This window comes from Armigeres subalbatus, chromosome 2 (assembly GCF_024139115.2).
Source record: "Armigeres subalbatus isolate Guangzhou_Male chromosome 2, GZ_Asu_2, whole genome shotgun sequence".
NCBI lineage: Eukaryota > Metazoa > Arthropoda > Insecta > Diptera > Culicidae > Armigeres > Armigeres subalbatus.
In genome coordinates this window covers 126613963-126634650 of record NC_085140.1, presented here as the reverse complement: position 1 = coordinate 126634650, position 20688 = coordinate 126613963, and the positions used below count along the sequence as shown (strand labels likewise).

General features: G+C 37.4%; 1 protein-coding gene across 14 annotated transcripts in view; it reads left to right on the top strand.

The window, feature by feature from the left end:
- LOC134210832 (protein alan shepard) overlaps positions 1-20688 on the top strand; it is an 879934-nt gene that overhangs the window by 811989 nt on the left and 47257 nt on the right. For 12 of the 14 annotated variants that reach the window (XM_062687155.1, XM_062687153.1, XM_062687151.1 and 9 more), the window contains 3 exons: positions 8331-8566; positions 17131-17189; positions 17272-17396. In XM_062687155.1, coding sequence (XP_062543139.1) covers positions 8331-8566; positions 17131-17189; positions 17272-17396 — 420 coding nt within the window. The remainder of the gene's footprint in view (positions 1-8330; positions 8567-17130; positions 17190-17271; positions 17397-20688) is intronic. The other 2 variants (XM_062687157.1, XM_062687156.1) reach the window with 1 other exon arrangement.

Below are 20688 nucleotides of genomic sequence, written 5' to 3'. Positions count from 1 at the left end.
TAAGGGACAAGTAAAACGATTTTGAATGATTTATCAATAAAATGAGGGTGCCCATAACCGAACCAATAAGGTGCCCACAACCGAATTTCGCAGCCTTTTTGGAACGAGAAGAAAAAAAAATTCGCGCTAAAATTTTGATGGCAATCGACATTGGGCCTCAAAATAGATTAAATTTAGTGTGTAAATACGCATAAGAACTCACTTTTTAAATTAAATCCTTCTATTTATGACACTTTGAAAAAGGCAAAAAAAAACTTTCGTGTTGTTTTTCTTGTACGAAAAATTTATTTGTTTCTAGTTCAAAGTAGAGATGCCCATCCGGTTTGATATTGAGCACAAAACATCATGCTATTATAGCAAACAAATGACGGTTGTCAGAATGACAGCATCTCTTATCTGTCAAAAGATGCATAGGGGTGCCCATAACCGAACGGTGCCCACAACCGAACCTCCTCCCCTACTAGAATCATCAGACCAATATGAATGCTTTTGATTGCAGTACTCAAATTAATTAATGAAAAAATTGTTACTTAGGTCCTTTTGAAAAGTTAAGCGAGAATTATTATCACTGTACATGCTTTAAAGTTTCGAATAACGATGCCGGCCACGTCCTCACAGTCAATTTAGGATCAGAAAAGGAAAATCAGTTCGACAAACATTGCTACAAGAGACCAAGGAATCCTCAGCATTTCCATAAGCGCCACGGGACAATTTATTTGTACCAAGTTATGTCAAAGTAATTTACTCACCGGCACAAGCAGAACCAAGCATTTCGATGATCACGCGCTCGTTCTGTGTTCGATAGAAAGCACGAGCAAACGCGCAATCAAAACACGATGGATCGCGCAGTGATTGATTTACTTTCCGACCGCACAAAACAAAACTTATCATCTGGATATCGCGTAAGCTTTGCGTCCGATACGAAACACGTTTAATCACGCACTGAATAATTCAGATTATAATAAAAAATCTACCTAAAAAATTTGAAATTTTCCATTAAAGAATATGAATTTGCCAATTAAGAAATCAGGGTATAAGCAATATATAAATATAAAATTTTCATAATGAAAGCAAAATTTCCATAAACAATTAAGAGTTTTCCACGAAATAAAAATATATAAGGGTAACCGTATCCTTAGGATCTGTCTCAATTGGATAATTAAACTGAAATTTAACTTAAAAGTGACATTTCAATAATTATCAAATAACCCTGCTCGCAGAGCAAGATTACTTTTGACAGATATCGAATCATTTTCCATCGATGTCCTATTGGAATTGCTGGGTAGCACCAGCCATTCTTATAACGGGGTGATTTTTTAATTTTCGAACTGTCACTTTTAAGTTTAATTATCCAAATGAGACAGACCCTTAGTAGAGGTAGCACCAATAGTGGCCAATAGTCTACAAAAAAATAAAAATTTTATCATTTTTTTATTGCTTCTTATTGAGTTTTTTGTGGAAAATTTTGTAATTGTATATTGCTAATATTGATTTTTTGCCTTTCTCGTACAACAAAGTTGTACCGAAAGGCTATCATTTCACTCCAAAATCAAAATTTAGAAAATGGACTCGAACTACATAAACGCCATATAAGGTTGGTGTCTTGGCTAAATGCGAGAAAGGCAGTATCACCACTCGGTGAATTAAGTTTTTTAATGGAAATTTTGAAATGTCGGCGGCGGCGTTGGTGTGAAAAAGCCACTCCTATTTTTTAGCGTTTGTTTTTATAGATTTTTTTCTGGATTTCTCATTAATTTAATTAATTTCATTTTTTTTAATTTCGTTACGGAAATTTAATGAACTTTCCCTGGAAATTCTTCCAGGTTTTCCTAAAATATTCATTTGGATTTTTTTTTGGAATTTCCACTTTGAAATTTCCAAGGAATTTCTATAAAATTTTCCAAGGAATTTCTTTAAATTTTTCCAAGAAAGATCTTTGGAATTCCCAAGAACATTGTTCATAATTTCCAAATGAAAATATTTGGAAATTTCTATTGGAAATCATTTGGAACCTGTTCTTTGGAATACCCGCAGGAAGCTCTAAGAAGTTTTCAGGAAATTTATCGGATTTCCCGGCGGAAAATATTGAAAATTTGGAAATTGTTCAATAAGGTCCTCGGAGGGTCATTTGCCCGAAAGTCAGTAGACGGAAAGCCATTTGACTTGACGAATAACACGTTAATCTGAAAATCATTTAGCCGAATTCCATTTGGCCGACTTGAACGTTTGACCGAAACGGCTATTAGGTTGACAACGATTTGGCCGAATATGTCAATTGGCTGAAAGTGACGTACGGCCGAACTGGTGATTTGGCCGAAAAAGCTTTTTGGTCCAACGGGTGAAATGGTCGTTTGGCCAAATAGGTCATGTGGTGGAAAATTGCATTTGTCCGAAAATGTTTTTTGGGTTGATGACCGAGAATACCATTTGCTGAACGGATAATATGGCCAAAAATTGTCGACCAATTCGGTCAAACTAAAGTTTCGATAAAATGAACTTTTTGGCCAAACGGCCATGTGAACTATCTGGATATACGAATTGTTTGGCCATCTTACCAGTTTTACATCCCGGTGAAATGATATTTTATGCTAGTTGGGTAACGGCCTAATGGTTTGTTCGGCCTAGCCAAATTACATTTGACAGAATGGAGCGTTTGGCCGTAACGGCTATTAGGTAAAATATAGTGTGGCCTTAAATTTCATTTAACTGAAAGCGACATACGGTTGAAGGCGACTTACGACCGAAAAGGACATACGGCCGAACTGGTTATTTGGCCGACAAAGCCGTTCGCCCTAACAGATCATTTGGCCAAAAATGTCTAAGCCTAAGGTGTTGTTTTTCCGAACAGGTTATTTGTCTGAAAAAGCCGTTTGGCCAAAATGGTCATTCGGCAAAAGCAACCATTTTGAATTTTTTTCATTTGGCCGTAACATCACTTGCTAAACGGATCATATGGCCAAAACTGTCGATCTGTTCGGCCAAATATCCCTTTGTGTCAAATGACCTATTTGGCCAATCAACTTTTTCGGAAAAATGACCTTTTCTGCCAAACTACTATTTCGGCCAGACGACTACCTGTTAGGCCATATGTCCATTTCAGCCAAATGACGTTCTTGGTTGAATGACTTTCGGCCAGAGAATTTCGGACTAACTGCTTGTTCTGCCAAATGCCATATTCGGGTGAACTGCCCTTCCTCGTAAAAAAAAATGATTCTAACGAAATTTTATTTGGGTTCTATCGGGAACGGCCAATTCCTCCGCAGTTCCAGAGAAAATTCTTCGGAGTTTCCACAAGATGTTGTTCGAATTTTACACTGATAGCTTCTTTTCCCATTTCTTTTCAAGGCGTCTTAAGGTCGGACCTGATTGATCTATCTCACTCAGGGATATTTTTTTATTTTCATGGAAACACTTTGGAATTTCCTTGGAAAATTCTCCAGCATTTCCATGGAAAGTTACACGGAAGTTCAATTTTAGCTACAAAATTCCGAAGGGAATTCTGCGGACTTCTATAAATTTTATTCGGCGTGAAAAAACATAGATCAGTAACGTTACAGATTTTGCCTATGAAAAAATGTCAGAGGTGGCTAGATGTCAAGAACTGTCAGTGGCGGTAGCGTGGCACAACAACCCACACCTCTACAATCTTTCTTCTTCCTTCCTTCCTTCTTAATTCATCTTTCTTTATTCGTCCTTTTTCATTTTTCTTTTTTCATTCTTACTTTTTTCTAATTTTCTTTCTTCATTTTTGTTTCTTCATTCTTCTTCTTTCCCTTATTTCTTCTTTATTTCTTCTTCCTTCCTTCTTCTTTCAATTTTTCTTTTTTTTTTTCTTTTTTTACTTCTTTCTTTTTCTTCTTCGTTTTTTATTTTTTCTTTCATTTTTCTTTTTTCTTCCTACTTCAGAACAAAAAGAATAAAGAAAATATGAACCGAAGAATAAAACATCTTCTTTTCTCATTTTCTTTATTTTTTCTGATTTCTCCTTCCTTCTTTATTCTACCTTTATTTTCTTTCTCCTTTTTCTCTTTCATTTTTCTTCATTTTCTTTTGTTTTTGTTTTCTTTCTCTCCTTTTTAGTCTTCCTATTTCTTGTCGGTAATTTATTTGACGTTTCAGTCTGAATTGAGGTGATATCTGTATGTGTGTATGTATGTGTGTATGTGTGTGTGTGTATGTGTGTGTGTGTGTGTGTGTGTGTGTGTGTGTGTGTGTGTGTGTGTGTGTGTGTGTGTGTGTGTGTGTGTGTGTGTGTGTACAAAAATATGAGACACACTTTTTGGTACTTAGCATTATTCGATTTGCTCGCAACAAGTTGCAGTCAACGCGGATTGTGGTCTAGTTGTTTCCTATTGGTCTAGTTGTTTCCTATTGGCCCGATCGGTCATTGCGTTCCAAAGTTATTGAAAAAACATAGTTTTTCTGCCAAGAGTCCCCCCTTGGGAATTATTTTTTCAAAAACGAAAAAAAAGATTTTTTCATAGATTCAATGCATTCAAATGACCGCAAATGCATATGAATTGATGTAAAAAGTAAAATCTATCCCCCTAAAGTGCTATTTCGACCTCTCTTATGTGTTTTTCTTATTATTTTAATGCGCGAGAAAGGCACCACCAACGCCAGGTGGATTGATCTGGTTTTTCTGTCTTCTTTCACTTTTCTTCTTTACTTTTTTTCTTTTTCCATCGTTCTTCCGTTAACCTTCATCACCCATCTCACTTTTTCTTTCTTCTTCCTTTCGTCATCCCTTCTTCTTATTCCTCCTTTTTATGTCTTTATTTACGCTGGCTCGTCTCGGGGTTCTCCTGTTTTTCCTCGATCTCCTTTCCATTTTTCTACTTTCTTTTTTTCTTTTTTTGTCTTTATTTTTTCTTTTTTCTTTCTGGCTTCACTTTTTTTTCTTTTTTTTCTACTTTCTTTTTTTCGTCTCTTTCATCTTACTTAATTCTTCTTCCTTATTCCGTTTTCTTCTTCTTTTTTTCCTATTTTGTCTTAGTTCTTAGCAGAAATCCTAAACCTTTGCCCGCAAGGCTAACTGGAGACCCATTTCTTCTCTACCTTTTTTCAAACTCTTTTGTGTGTAAGTGTTGAATGCAATCTCATTAAAGTCAACGAATTGAAAATCTGATGAAAACGCCCTAAAAGTTTTTGATTGTATACAGTGTTCATTCGATTGTTTAACATTTCGCCGAGAACCATTTCGCCAAATTTATTTATATAGATTGGCATTTTCTCAAACATATTGTAGAATAACAACAGTATTGGAAATTTTAACTACACTACATTTATTATTTTGATTTAAGCGGTACGTGTCACCCGTGAAAAAACAGACTTCAGAGAATGACCCTTTTTAAATTTGTTTGTCAATATCGAATATTGATAAAACTTACACATTCCTTACACGGGCAGAAACGATGTTTTAAAGAAAGTATTATCTCCTGCCTTCTCGGCGATAATGTTCATTATTTCTTCGTGATTATCTCCTTCCTTGGTCTTATACCGGTCATTGATAGAAGGTATTATCTCCTCTGTTCGCCCTATACCAAGTAGACGCGATATTTTAAGAAAGCCTTTTCTCCTCCCTTAGCCTTATACCGGGAAGATGCTTTTATTCAAAGAACGCTTTATCTTCTTTCTTTTCTTGGTGCCGGGCAGACGCTCATTTGCTTCACCTCTTCACCGCAAATGTTTATTTAAAGAAAGCATTACCTCCTCTTATTGCCATATACCGGGCAGACGCTTATTTGCTTACATGGTCGTACATTTTCAAAATAATCAAAAAAATTTACGCACTTCACAGTGTGTGACTTCATTCCAAACGTGATTTCGAGAACTAAGTCTACTGTTTTTTTTCTGAACTTTATTCGAGTGATTTTTCTATTTACTAGAGTTCATCACTTAAGTCTACTGTTCGACAACCGCTCTTCGGGTTGATCTTAACTGCAAGCCTTTTTCGGAGACGAGCCAGCCTCGGGCGGCAAGTCTCCTAAATAAAGACAAAAAAAAAACTGCAAGCCCGCTCTTACACTCACACTTCCAGCCTTTTGTGGTTCGCATTCCTTCAGTTTCATCTCTAGAAGAGAGCTTTACTCAGTGAATCGCATCTTTAGTCGAGTCTAAAAAGGTATCGGCAGGTATACTTTGGCTTTTGAGCCTGTGTCGGGAATTGGACCCTTCCGGTAATACCATCCGTAACCCTACATATCAAGCCCTAACTTTTAACATAGTTAGGCAGAATTTTCAAATCGCAATATAAACCAAGTAAATGATTATCCTCCCGAATACGTCACAATAGGCCGATGCTGCTTGTTAGTATCTACTCTCCGAAGGCTCCATCGGTAAGACTTTGAGGTGCTTCCACTTTATGGTCATTACTGGACATTTTTTAATTTCTGTGTAAATTTTCTCCAATACGGAATTTATTTCACTCCAATCCTTTCACCGCCTATGTCCATCCATATAGGCACCCGTAGAAACAGAAAATGGTTTTGAAATGGCACAATTGGGCTCAGATTAGAGCCATGAACACTCCGCGTCCGCCTGCATCGCTCTGAAATCGTCCTCCAACACACAATTGATGACGTCTCCGTCGTAGGAAGTTGCTGGATAGAAAGACATGGAACAATTCCCAATTTTCGAAATCTCATTATTGTGCCTCCATTCTTTCCCCGGGTTCAGATGTCGATGTGAAAGTTGTTCCTTTCTTTTTTACACTTCCGCTCGAGCCGTGCAGTTAGGTGAAGAGACGCGTCTTCGGGTGTTCCGGTTTCCTTTTGCCTCCTACGATCCAGACCAGACGGACCAACCAGCGTGTGACGTGTGAGGGAAAACTTTAAAACAAACTTCGTTCTGTTTTATGTACACATGCAGGTGGTACTCACATTTCGAAAGTCTTGCTCTAAGGCGCTACCATGTGAAACGGTGCTCGACTGCTACTCGTACTGCAAGATGAAGGAAAGAATTGGCCATTCAAAATTGTAGAAATTGTCTGCTGAAAAAAGAAGAGTCGATTGCACTACAACGGAAGACAGAATTTTCATTGGAAAAGTTTGCTCCAGGCAAAGTTTTCGATGGTGTTCGAGTGAAAGGTGATTGAAGGTATCTAAGGACTTTTGAATCTGCTAGGAGCGCTTCAATATATATTCAATTGGGGAACAAATATTTATGCAATCAGATTCTACCTTTAACAAATAGTTGAAAATAATGCTCATCAATTTCAAATTCATCGTTATGACATTTGAACACCTGGATTGGAGAATTTCATCAAAATTATAGTTATACATAAACATCTATATAAAGATCATAATTATGAGTCACACATACCCTCAAGTATTTTCATTAGGAAAACTTCTGCAACCGACAACCGTGTCACACTCTATATATCCTTTCACGTCACGTTCTCTCTAGAAAAAGAAAATACAAGCGCATAAAGCGAGTATAGTTTTCTCACTCCATAATTCTTGCCGTCACCTCTGGGATCCTCTATCCCGATCCTCATCCATTTTGGGGTTGTTCCATATTTATGTGCATATCCTTGAGGCCTCTCTCCCACTCTGCTGCTGCTGTTGCTGTTCTGTTGTTTGCTTTAGCCTTTCATTATTCGACATGCTTTCCTTGCCTTTGGGAACTGCTGCTATTCAACTCATTGAATTAATGCGAAAGAAGCTAAAGTTCTTCGTTTATCTCGCAGTGCGGCGCAGAACAGAAGGAGTGCAAATAAAATGTTTTATTAAAATTCTGACATTAATCATGACGATGACGAAGACTCCGGCCGGCACATCTTGGACTTCTATTTGTTTGGCAATCAACCTTTTCATTCAGTGCAGATATTGATATAGTATGTAATGTAGTACTCGAAGCAACTATAATAAATTTTGCACTTGTAAATGTTCCTGTAGCTCTTAGGAAGTTGAAGCTTAACAAGCACAGAAAACGGCTAAAAAATAAATTAGGTTTTAATTAAACAAAGTTGTGGCCGGCCGTTTAAAGGCAAATATCTCATGGTGTGAACATCGAGAAATGAAATTAAAACGTAGTGACAATAATGTGGGAAACTCCCACGCGCACGATTATCATCATTCAGTGCGTTACTTCGCTATCGGCAATCCAAAGGTTTTGGCTCATTCCCAAGTCTTTTAGGGAAAAATGAAGTCGACTGAAGTGCGTTTCATTTATCATTTTAATAGGTACTAGTTTTTCGTTTTGAATTTTAATTTGCACGTTTTGTTTGATCAATCTCTTCAGTTGTAGTCAAGTTGTTGTTGAGCGTATATTGCAGCGATGGAAAAATTAATGCTAACTCGTGTTTTTTTCTCCGTTCCGATTTTCAGTACGGCCAGCGTGTACCGACAGCAGCATCGCCCAGCAACACAAATTCCAGCAGTTCATCCAACACCGGTTCCCAGAGTGGCACGCTGAGTACGAGTCTGAGCAATACCAACACAAACAACACGATGGGCCCCAGCAGCACCCCACAGCAGACGGAGCAGCTGTCCAAGACGAACCTCTACATCCGCGGACTGCAGCAGAACACAACCGACAAGGATCTGATCAATATGTGTGCACAGTGAGTATTCAATTCGATTACGCCATATTATGTATGGTGCGTCTCCATTCAAATTTTTCGACGAGCTTTCCACCAGATGAAAAATCCTTAATTATCAGTGAGGACTCCATACAAAAGCATTGATTGCTTCGACTCCTTCACTCACAATTACCTGCTCCGGGAATAATCCGGAAATTTATTCCATCAGTCCACCACTCTAAACAATAGGTTCCGTAAATTATTTCTCGTACTAGATCGAAATCCGTATTTCATTCCCGTCCAGTTTTTTACCGAGATTGACGCGAACAATGACCTGACCTGATATGTTCTCACTTATATACATTTTTTTGACTGATTTGACAGAAAATTGAAATACACAAAGTCGAAATATAAATGCGAAATAGATGAAAACAAACAACTATAGAAAGATCGGCAAAATACGATTTCTTTGGCAGATTTTGTTCCATTATTGTCAGGGGGGTTTTTGTTGATTAAATTTTATTAAATTCAGCCACAATATTCGTTGATTAGCAATGAATGTTTTGGCCAAATTTGAGCATAATTAGTTATAGAAAACCCCCTGGCAATAATAGAACAAAACATACCGAAGCCGTCAGTTTCCTATTAACAAAAACACAATATGCGTGATATTTTACAAAAAAAACGAGTTTTATTATTTTTATTTTCGTTCTAGTTTGTTCTCGTTCTATTCCTTCGACCTTATGTATTTCGACCTTTCGCTTCTCACTTATTTTTCCATAATATTTTATTCCTTGTGCAACTCGTCCATTTTCCATTTTTTCTATCCGCACTGTCCGGATCGGTCCATCAATTCACCACCGCCCCAGCAATTATTAATCCTGCAATCAATCCCTCATTCATATAGAAATTGCCTTTAAACCAGCACGTCGCGTCATGGCCGTCGCTGTCGTCGTCGGGGCTTTGTAAGCGTGAATCGGTATAATTTTTGTGCGTTAGAAGCCATTCTTGTCAGCAGCGCCGCGTTCGGTTTCGTCCCCATCAACCGCCACCACCACCACCACCACCGTTGATGGTTGCGAGAAAATCGTTCAATAAAGGACCCATCACTCTTCATTTGGTTGGTGCGGCTGTGCGGCTGCTGGTGTCATTCTGATGTCAATAAGTGGGATATGGCGTTCGCTCACCCATCGCAGGCCGAGCAGAGAAGCCTGTTAATATCGAGCCCCTACATATGGTGCGGTCATTTCACTAGCGTGATTAACATGATGATGATGATGATGGTCCCGCCACATACCCCTACAAAGGTTTGAGCTAGACGATTTATCTTTAAGATAATTAATTAAATGATATAATAACAATTTAATCAGATTTGCAAAAAACAAAAACGATCTGATTACCATCACAGATATGAAATACATAACTTTTCATTACTATCCAGCAAAAAAGGTAAATTAAGAAAAAACTGTTGTTTTCATCTACAGATTCTCATAAGCATCGGTAGTGATACTTCGAGTTTATACTAAAATGCAAAACTTCAGTGATACCTCTCGCACAGATTTCAAAAGTTCCACCAAGAATCGCGTTTCATGTTTATACAAGACCACTTAACGTTTATCACTCGTAAGCATCAATAAAATTAATAATCTAAGTCGTCTACAAAACTAAAACTTGTGTTACCGCTCCGTCGATATCAAAAGTTTCGGTATCAACCACGGGAACAAAACATGGTGGACGTGACGTTGGTGCGTTCTTTGCCGTTGAAGAAGTGCGGTCGACAACGGTTGCTTAGAATACTTTTGGTAGTATTTATTAAAGTATCATTGCTAATTCAGTATAATTTCGAAAAACGCCGTAAATGAGACACATAATGCACTGTATGCACTGTAAATATATATATTAATATAATATGTAAATGTAATCTTTTATGAAAAAGCTAGATATCCAATAACACATTCAAAAAGACCGCTTTGTTTTTCTATCATTATTTCTTTCAACCTCGTTTATTTCGAAACGGGATTCACTAATGCTGTCATGAATCTCTACAACACTTTCTACAAAATAGTCATTCAATTTGTTTTAGCTTCATCATCTAGGTCATCGGAACAGTTATCAAACTGAATTTCCGACTCTGATTTGGTTGGTTTTATAAGCTTTTTTAATGATTTCCAAAGTTTTTTTTCTAAATCTCCACTACATGCTTTCACCACCTGTTGAACCACTTCTCAGCTTGAATGCGAGTTGATCTGAATACAAAATGAGCATTATCTCTATCCAATTTTATCGAGTGTAATGTGCTCGTACACCATGGAACTGACTCCGTTACAAAAACTTCTTCCTCTTCAATCATATCATTCACAGTGAACACTAAGGACTCTGATAACATATTAGCTGCTTCATCAATGTGGCCGCATTCAAAAAAAAAATCTCATCTTGAAACGTAGCACAGCCTCTAAGCAATCGTTGGAATATTTCCTTTAACTTTTTACTTTGGTTTTAACTTGAAATGTAGCCACGCATCTTACCACATGGCTAAGGAAGGCCCCGCTGTTTGTAATTATTTGAATCAAATAGCATTTGATTTCTTGTTCAAGGAAAGGAAATTCTCGAAATCCATGAATAATATTATTTTCGATGGCATATCCAATTTGGATCTATAGATTACAAAGCGCATTATCCATTTTAAAAAAAAATCAACAGTTTGGAATTGCGTACAGACCTTAACCGATTCAATACGGATTTTTTTTCCATCGTATTTCAATATAAATTTTGGACATTCTGCTTCAACAACGTATGCAAGCCATAAAAAAGTAGAAATATGGGGTAAAATATTTTTTCTGAGATCTTCTAGGGCTTCCAAACCTTCCTTGAGTTTAGATCTTGATGATCTACATAAACAACAAAGCGTTTTACGGGGCCTTAATCCTAATTTGAAGTTGGCAATGCTACTTAACACATAATTAAACTATTTTCATCAAATCGTAGTGTTAACAAAACATAAACAGTACTCCAAACTATTTTTGAGTTCAGATTTTGGAGGTCTATAAGATCAACAGAGCAATTCATAGGTTCCCGAGCTTGTGTGTTAGTTGGAGGAGCCCCATGGAACATTATTAAAGCAGTATATACAAAATACAACATTCCCAGAATATCTACGGTACTCCAAACAATTCTTGACTTCAGATCTTGGAGGCCTACAAGATCAACAAAGTGATTGATAGGTCCCTGAGCTTGTGTGTTAGTTGTTAAAACCCCATGGGACGTGAATTTGTCAATATATAAAAACATCCACATTCCCAGAATAGCTACGGTACTACGGTACAAACCATTCTTGAGTTTAGATATTGAAGCTCTACAACACCAACAGAGTGATTCATAGGGTCATGAGCTTGTACGTTAGTTGGAGCAACCCCTTGGGACATCATTACACCAGAATATGCAAATCACAGCATTCCCAGAGTTCCTGGGGTAATCCAAATCATTATTGAGTTCAGATATTGGAGGTCTTCAAGACCAACAGAGTGATTCATTGATTTCCGTGTTAGTTGGAGAAGCCCCATGGAGCATCATTACACCAGTATATACATTTCCGGAATATTTACGGCGCCATACAACATAAGTTGAACCTTTTCCTTTTACATTTCTCAACATTCTGAAGCTACTAAAAACGGTTAGAAACTTTATTAAAATAACTCACTCATAACAGTTATATGACAAGTTTAAAATATGTTATAAAACTGCATCCATGGCTAATTTTGAACGTAGTTTCAACATTTTTGTATAACAAGGCGATGATTCGAATTCGAAGAAAAAATACAGTGTCGGCTGAAAAACAGTGACATATTACTTACAAATATTACCTACTTGTTTTTGATAAAAAAAATAATTCTTTTACTACTTATCGTACATTATTCGAAAGTTGTGTTTTACCGATCAATTGAGATTTTTTTAAAGTCATCTGCTTCTGCAGAATAGAGATTTTTATCACAATGAAAACAATGATGATTTGATGATGTTTCATGCTCCTCATATTACGTTAGTCTAGCATGTTACTTTAATATTATTTGCTATTATAAATTGATCCGACTGATTCTTGCGTTAGAAAATTATGTCCAAAACGCATACACTACTAAAAATCCACACATATTTATGATGTATATCAGCGCACAAATAATTATTCTCCACGCGAACTACTAATAAAATATACATCCAAATAAACTTTATGTGTGGTTTCGAATTAGCAATTATAAAATTTATGTGTGGTTCTATATCGATTATATTAGAGTGGAGCTATAGCAAAAATTTATAACGGCGACACATATATCTTATATAGATATTTTTGGCAGTGTACAAACATGTAAAAATAATGGTATTTACAAATGAACTATTTTATTGTTTTTTGTGCTTTTTGTATTCAGTTGCCCCTGTACTATGAGTATATATTATAAATTCAGTAGAAAACCGAATTATAGCCGCTATTGAAATTGGATTTTTCTCACAATCCATACGTTAAACCTAATTTCGGAAGTAGTGCGCTGTATAGCACCCCATCAATTGAAAACAGCGCACCACTTCCGAAGTTAGGTTTAACGTATGAATTGTGAGAAAAATCCAACTTCGTTAGCGGCTATAATTCGGATTTGCACTGAATTGGGTCCTAAAGCCCTACCTCGTTTATGGTTGCAAACGATAGTGCATCGGTCAAGAATACGCTGTTATAAAAATTCTGGTAAAATTCTAAATCAGTAAAAATAATATTTTTGTGTTTAAGGCATTTTAAGGCAAATTTTTGGCTGTGCAACATTTCAGAACGAGTGAACCATCAGCCCAAAACGTCAGCCCCATATATTAACTGTCAAAGGATGAGTCAAGTGCCCTGCGGTGTTTTGCTAGTGCGTTTGAATCCGTACGTCAAACAAGACCGAAAATGTCGAGGAAGCATTTTCCATCTATTTTTTTAATTTCAAATTAAACAATGTTCTTTTCGATTTTTTAGTCGAAAGAAAAACTGACACGTTCAGGATGATTACCTTCATCGTTCCCTGAATGAAAATCGAATATCGATTCTTCATTTTAAGACCCAATTGATAATAAAAGGGAATCATCTAGATATGGAATACATAATTATTGAAAACTTTGTTATTTAAAAAGCTTAACTTTTTACGAGTAGTAACAAACATTTTGATTGGCACTGTAATGTCTACCGAAAAGACTCCATTGCCATGTTTTGGGATGTTCTACCAGAATATATATCAATAAATAAAAAATACTGTATTCTTTCTTTACTTTTACAATTGGCCAAAGAATTTTCAGCAAGTATAATGAAAAGTTACACAATATATCTCGAAGGGCATCAGAAAAAAAATATTTCCCCACTAGTACGAACTCATTTCAGTTTATAATTTAAATAAACTTGCTGTAAATCAACTTTATGCGCATTATGACTTGCCATTAAGTTATCGAATCACAAATATATAAATGAAATAAAACGTCATTATTCTTATGTCATAATCATAATAATTGCGTGGCTGAAAATATACTTGTTAATAAGAAACGCATATCTATAACTTTTATATAACTCAATAACGACTTATAAGTATCGAAAATATAAATTATAACTAATATATAACATATAAATATGTGCTATAAAAGTATTTAAGAACGTTTTCTATACTCAATTTGTTATAGTATGTTATATAAAGCAAATTTAAGACATATATATCAGTTATATAGATGAAAATAATAACATGTTTTGTGACAAGAACGATGTTTTATAAGACGCCATTTTTTGCGCTTTTTTGGACTTATAAGTGTACGAAAAAAGGTAATGTATTCATGGAGAAATACAAGATATCTTGTATTATATGGGCATTATAAACTTGTATAAAACAAAGTGTGTTACTTGGGTTCAGTAAAACTTTCGAATCTACACGTTAAGCTCTGGTGCACTGCTGCAAACATGCAGCACACTAGAAGTAAACTTTTTGAAAGCAGTGTACCAAAAGGAATCAATAGTTAAGTTTCCCAAAAATAATCTTCTTCATCGAAAAAATATTTAGTAGACTAACAGGTAACAGGTCATTGTTTTTTTCGAGAAATGCTCTCATTATTGATGAAATTTGGGTAAGGTGGTGAGTGTGCGTCACATCCTTACTGTGCCGGGGGGTCTGGGCAGTGTAACGAATACAAAAAATTAGAGATTCATTACAAGAAGTGGCGAAGGGGAGAGGGGTGTTGAAAATGGTAATTGTTCCGCATGACGTACTATATCGATCTTCCCTAGATGTCCTTCACCATACAATTTTTTGGCGGTAAATTCATGCTAGACCATCGTACATCTTCTTGTTGATCGATTTGAATATAAAGAATTGAACTCATGGACAATTTGGATTGTCGTACATGTTCAACGAATTCTATAATGTGTCTATAATGGTGTAACGAAGTCCCGTGGAGCTATTCCAACTCATAAAAATAGATGGGATGACGTAGATCTTCATGTTGATCGATTTGAGTATTGAGATCTGTACTCATGGACAGTTTGGAGTGTCGTAGATGTTCAACGAGTTCTGTAATGTGTCTATAATTGTGTATCGAAATCCCGTGTAGCTATTTCTACTCATAGAAATAGTGGGGACCTCAAAGATCTTCGTGTGGATCGTTTTGAATATTAGGATCTGCGCTCAAAGACAGTTTGGAGTGTCGTAGATGTCAAACGAATTCTGTGATGTGTCTATAATGGTGTAACGAAATCCCGTGGAGCTATTTCAACTCATAAAACTAAACTCAAAAAACGAATATCTTCATGTTGATCGATTCAAATATTAAGACCTGTACTCAAGGATAGTTTGGAGTGCCGTAGATGTCGAACAAACTCTGGTGTGCCTGTAATGATGTTACGAGGTATCGCGGAGCTATTCCACCTCATAAAACTAGTGGTGACATCAAAGACCTTCATGTTGTTCGATTTGAATATTAAGATCTGATCTCAAGGAGAATTTGGAATGTCGTAGATGTTGAACGAATTCTGTGGTGTGTCTGTATTGGTGTTACGAGGTATCGTGGAGCTATTCCAACTCATAAAACTAGTGGGGACATCGAAGATCTGCATGTTGATCGATTTGAATATTGGGATCTGTACTCAAGGATAGTTTGTAGTGTCGTAGGTGTCGAACAAATTTTGTGGTGTGTCTGTAATGATGTTACGAGGTATCCTGGAGCTATTCCAACTCATAAAACTAGTGGGACATCGAAGATCTTCATATCGATCGATCTTAATATTAGGATCTGAGCTCAAGGAGAGTTTGGAGTGTCGTAGATGTCGAACGAATTCTGTGGTGTGTCTGTAATGGTGTAATGAGGAACTCTGGAGCTATTCCAACTCATAAAACTAGTGGGGACATCGAAGATCTGCATGTTGATCGATTTGAATATTGGGATCTGTACTCAAAGATAGTTTAGAGCGCCGTAGATGCCGAACGAATTCTGTGGTGTGTCTGTAATGGTGTTATGAGGAACAGTGGAGCTGTTCCAACTCATAAAAATAGTGGGGACATCGTATCGTTTTTCAATCGTTTTTTTACAAATAATTGAAATATAACAACCTTTTTAATCATATACACCCAGGTTTTTTTTACACGGTTGGAATTCATCAATTTCTCGGTAAACCCAAACTTTCACAACTTTTTAAATACCCCCTGAATTTTCTTTGATTTTTTGTGAATTTTTTGGTGGGGTCAACTCATTGTTTCAATGACGCTGAAGGTCTTAAACGACTAAAACCAAACCGTGTAAAAAAAACCTGGGTGTATGCTATCCTTAAATTCGCAAGATAAAGCTGAATACAATTCATTGCCTAGGGAACTCTAACCAATCCACGCTTCAGATGACTAAATATCATATTCTACTAAACCCCTTCTCTAACTTTTCAACGCTGCACCAGTATATGAAAAGTTCGTGCTCCAAATGCAGAATTAAACAACGCCTACGTGGCGTCGCGTTTCGGTTCGCTCTGCAGGTGGGTGGTGGGCGCCTGCAGCGAATGGTTCTACTACGTTGGAAAATTTCAATTGCGGATAACGTGGAAACGTGACCATCGGCTCTTGAAAGGAGGAAAGGCGAAAAAACACACCAATGATGACGGGGATGGCTCTGGCCCAACTTGATTGGTGACAACATTGGTGTACTCTGGCCCCGGCCGGGCATTTCTTGTCCTGTCCGGATGACGGTCGGCCACTCCAGTACTGTTTGTGTATTCAGGCTTCGTTCCGGTTGCCATTCTCTTCCACTCTCTTGTGCTTCCTTATTTAATTCTGGCAATCGCCACATAATTCTCCTTGTGCGAAAGATGAATGAGGTAGAATAATGTAGAACATGGAAAACATATTAAGGGTGGAGTATGAGAAGCGTTGGCGAAAAAAATGTGAACAATATTTTATGAGTCGGTCTAATGTTATGAATGGTTTGGAACAATATGCAAGAGTAAATAATTAATCACTGGAGATTACGAATTACTTTAATGGAGACGGCATCGTATGTTTCTTGTGGAAGTAATTATCTTAGATAAAAGTGGACAAGTAATCGTAATCGCAATGCATTTTCTTTTTCAGATATGGTACTATCATCTCCACAAAGGCAATATTAGATAAAACAACAAACAAATGTAAAGGTAAGCGTAGCCACCCCTTCGACAAGGAATAAACAGTCCCAGATACGATTACAATTCTTACCTTTTCGCCCCTCCCGCACAGGTTACGGATTTGTTGACTTCGAATCACCGGCGTGCGCCGAGGGTGCCGTCAAAGGTCTCCAAGCGAAGGGCATTCAAGCTCAGATGGCCAAAGTGGGTATCTGGGTGCTACATAGGCCGGCCGTTGTACGTTTGTTTGCATGCAAGTAATACTTACCCCATCACCAGAGAGCAACCTTCTTCCCTGTCCAATGCCACCAACTCCACTTGAATCTAAGCCTCTTTCTCCTACTACTCCTCCTGCTCCCCACTCTCTCTCTTCGTATTTCCAACTTTCTTCTTGTTATACTCAACTTACTGAACCTCCTCGCCGCAAAAAAAACTTTTTCCTCTATTACCAAGGTGTTATTCTATTTTTGTTTTTCTTCTGTTTCCCCCTTTTCCAAACTCAGCCTTTGATGTGTGTCCCCATCCTTTTCGGGACGCCAGGCTTCCTTTTTTTTTGTTTCTGAAACTTAAGATAATTGGATGAAGATATTATTTAATTATTTTTTACTTTCCTAATATTTTTAATGATCCATATTCATTAAATGTAGGTATTCTGCTGTGCTGTTTCAACGCCTGTGAAGTTTGTGAAAGGGGCGAACTATTTTTGTGCTGTTTTAATTCTGGTTACGTCACTCATTTGTTAAAATGAGAAATGGTCAAATTATATTACAAACTATGGGGTTAAGTAGGATATTTTGTCAGACATGGAAATTTAAATTATGTATGCCGTCCGGTTCTACAATAGACCAGAGTGGAGTTTTTTAGAATTTATTTTATTATGATTATTAAAATTAAAACGTCTGAGAGGGTCAAATGAAGGAGGAATGTAAATGAAAAACACTTTGTCTTAAGAACAAGGGGGGAAGGTTTTCCAATATTGTAATAGTACGTGTCCTACAAATTGTGCGAAAGTTCAAAACCATCCTATTTATTAGTGATGTGTCACAATAATTGTAAGCTAGCAGAATCCTGCGTTGCTCGTGTTGGCTGTGAAGTTTTATATTTGAAATGTCAAAAATTATTGCAGAGTTCATTGCGATGCCGCACTCTAGATCATTTGTTTGTGCTATCGCGTTGTGTTTCTTCTTCTATCTTCTCTATATATAAAAATAAGTTTTCATTTCCTTTGAGGCGATATAACTTATGAATGGATGAACCGATTACTAATCGGTTCGTTAGTTAACTTGACAGGGAAAATTGAAAAATTGTCGAAATACAATAGTATGGCGAGTTGTGAGAAAACCCAATACAATCGCACAAAAATAATACAAATCCAAGCAACGTCGGGTACGTTCAACTAGTTTTCAATATTTCTGGCTACATGCCATGTTTTTACCTGAACAGTTTCTCGGTAAACTTTGACATCAGTTTAATGCAAGCTAATTTCGTTCAAGTAAACTTTCAAGTAAGCATTTTTCTATTCTCCCTGGAGAGAGAACCGTGCCATTATTCACCGCTTCGCTTGTTGAGCAAACACAATGCCGAATAGCTGCAGTAACTATATAAACTGGGTACACTTTCAAATTGTAACAATGCACATTGTACATCCATGAGTATACATGCAGTGAGTCATGCCAGGACTACCGAAAAGAAGGGTGCATTCCCAGCGGCGCGCTGCATAAAACTTTCCAACAACCTGGAAGATGGTTCCAACATGCTGCACACTTATTAACTCTACCATTACAAGCAACCAACCAACAAAGGAGAACAAGGCAAAATCCCGAGCCGCACAAAAGTCCTTGCAAACAAAAAAAAAACTTGAGGAAAATGAAAATAATGAATATGAATACGCAGCATCCCCGTTGGCCGTCCCTAACCTGTCCGTTTTTTCTTTCTCCCAGAAGTGTTCCTCCGCCAATTCATCCGCGTTCTCACACAGAGTGTTTAAATTACAGACAAAACGAAAAAAACGCCTGTTGAAGCAATGGAAGTGTGAGCAAAGCTTTACAACTTTTCATTTTTCGTCTTTTCGAGAAACAAAACGAAATCAAAACTCCATTCACGAGTAGGTAGGCGGTAGACGGCGCCGCACGCAAGAATTAAATTTACTCTGGAGCAGCTTCCCAGGTGCTTCAAAATTGTAAAACCACTTTTTTGTAATTTCGAACGCGCACCCATCTGGAATCGAGAGGAGTTCCCATCAACAGTTTTCACAGTAACCATCGTACGTACGAATAAAACTCTGTTTCCGGTCTACTTTTGTATGGGCTCCTTGCCACCTGCCACTGACTGGCGCTGCAGGGGAATGTTAAGTGGTTTATCCTTCCGCAGAACGGAAACACAGGCAGTGTTGGGAAATGTACATTAAAACACTTTGATTATGCGAATGTTTATCTTTTTTTCAGTCAAATTTCTTGCGCCAAACAAGCCGAAACAGTTTTACAAAAAAAATGTACGCGACATCGTGACATTTATTTTTCCGATGAAGCAAACTGTTTGCTGGCTGCTACGTTAGAGTCGTGCCGGCGCGCGGTCAACATTTTCGTGAGATTTTTTGTTTCGGCTCGTGCGCAGCGCAAACAGCACAGAATCGAGTTTAATTACCTGTGGCGCAAAGCCTAGAAGGAGTGCTATCCGTAGGTACTGATTTATTCGTTCTTGTCTCTAAATCAAGCAAGTAGTAATGAAATGAATATTTCCCACCAAAAATGGTTATACGTTGTGAAATTATTGTACGAAAACAATAATTGTGGGGAGAGAAAATGGTAAAAGCATGTGCTGACTGTCGTCTGCTTGGCGTGGCTGCTGCTGTGGCTGCCGTGGTTTTGTTTTTATTTTTTTGCATAGAAGAAGGAATGGTAAAAAGAAATGTCAACCATTCCCGTCCCTGAACACAGGTCCAATTGTGTGTGTGTACGGTGCGGTCCGGGGGTGCTGCTTCGTTCTTTTAATGTAATTGAGCGAAAGTGTGAATGTTTTTGCACTTTCGCTCAATTACATTATAAGGTGCATTGCATGTTTGTGGCTTTGGCTGGGTTCCACTCATCAGGGCCCAGAGCTGCAGTCTTTTCACAGCCGGTGGTGGTAGACAGAACAGAATGAGGGGAGTTGGTTCGTCTGTGAGAAGCGACCGTACTGGTTCGTACTATGGAGGGATGCGTTTCAACATTTTTGATTCAAATAATTTGAAAAATTTTGATTCTTATTATCAACACGTAAGCACAATTTAAATTCAAAGCCTTTTATTACATACATTGAGCTATTTTATTAGTTCTACTCAAAAGCCAAAAGATGATCCTTTATACCAGTCCATAACAATTCTCTGTTTCTGATTATATTCATCAAAACTGAATTATTTCATTTGGCCAAACCTTACCTCGAATTCCGAACAGGCTGGGCAAATTGGTCCAAACAGCATCGATCAGGCATTACGAACATATGACGTTGGCCGACGGCAGTAGTATTTGGACCGAAAGTGATCACTTTTTCT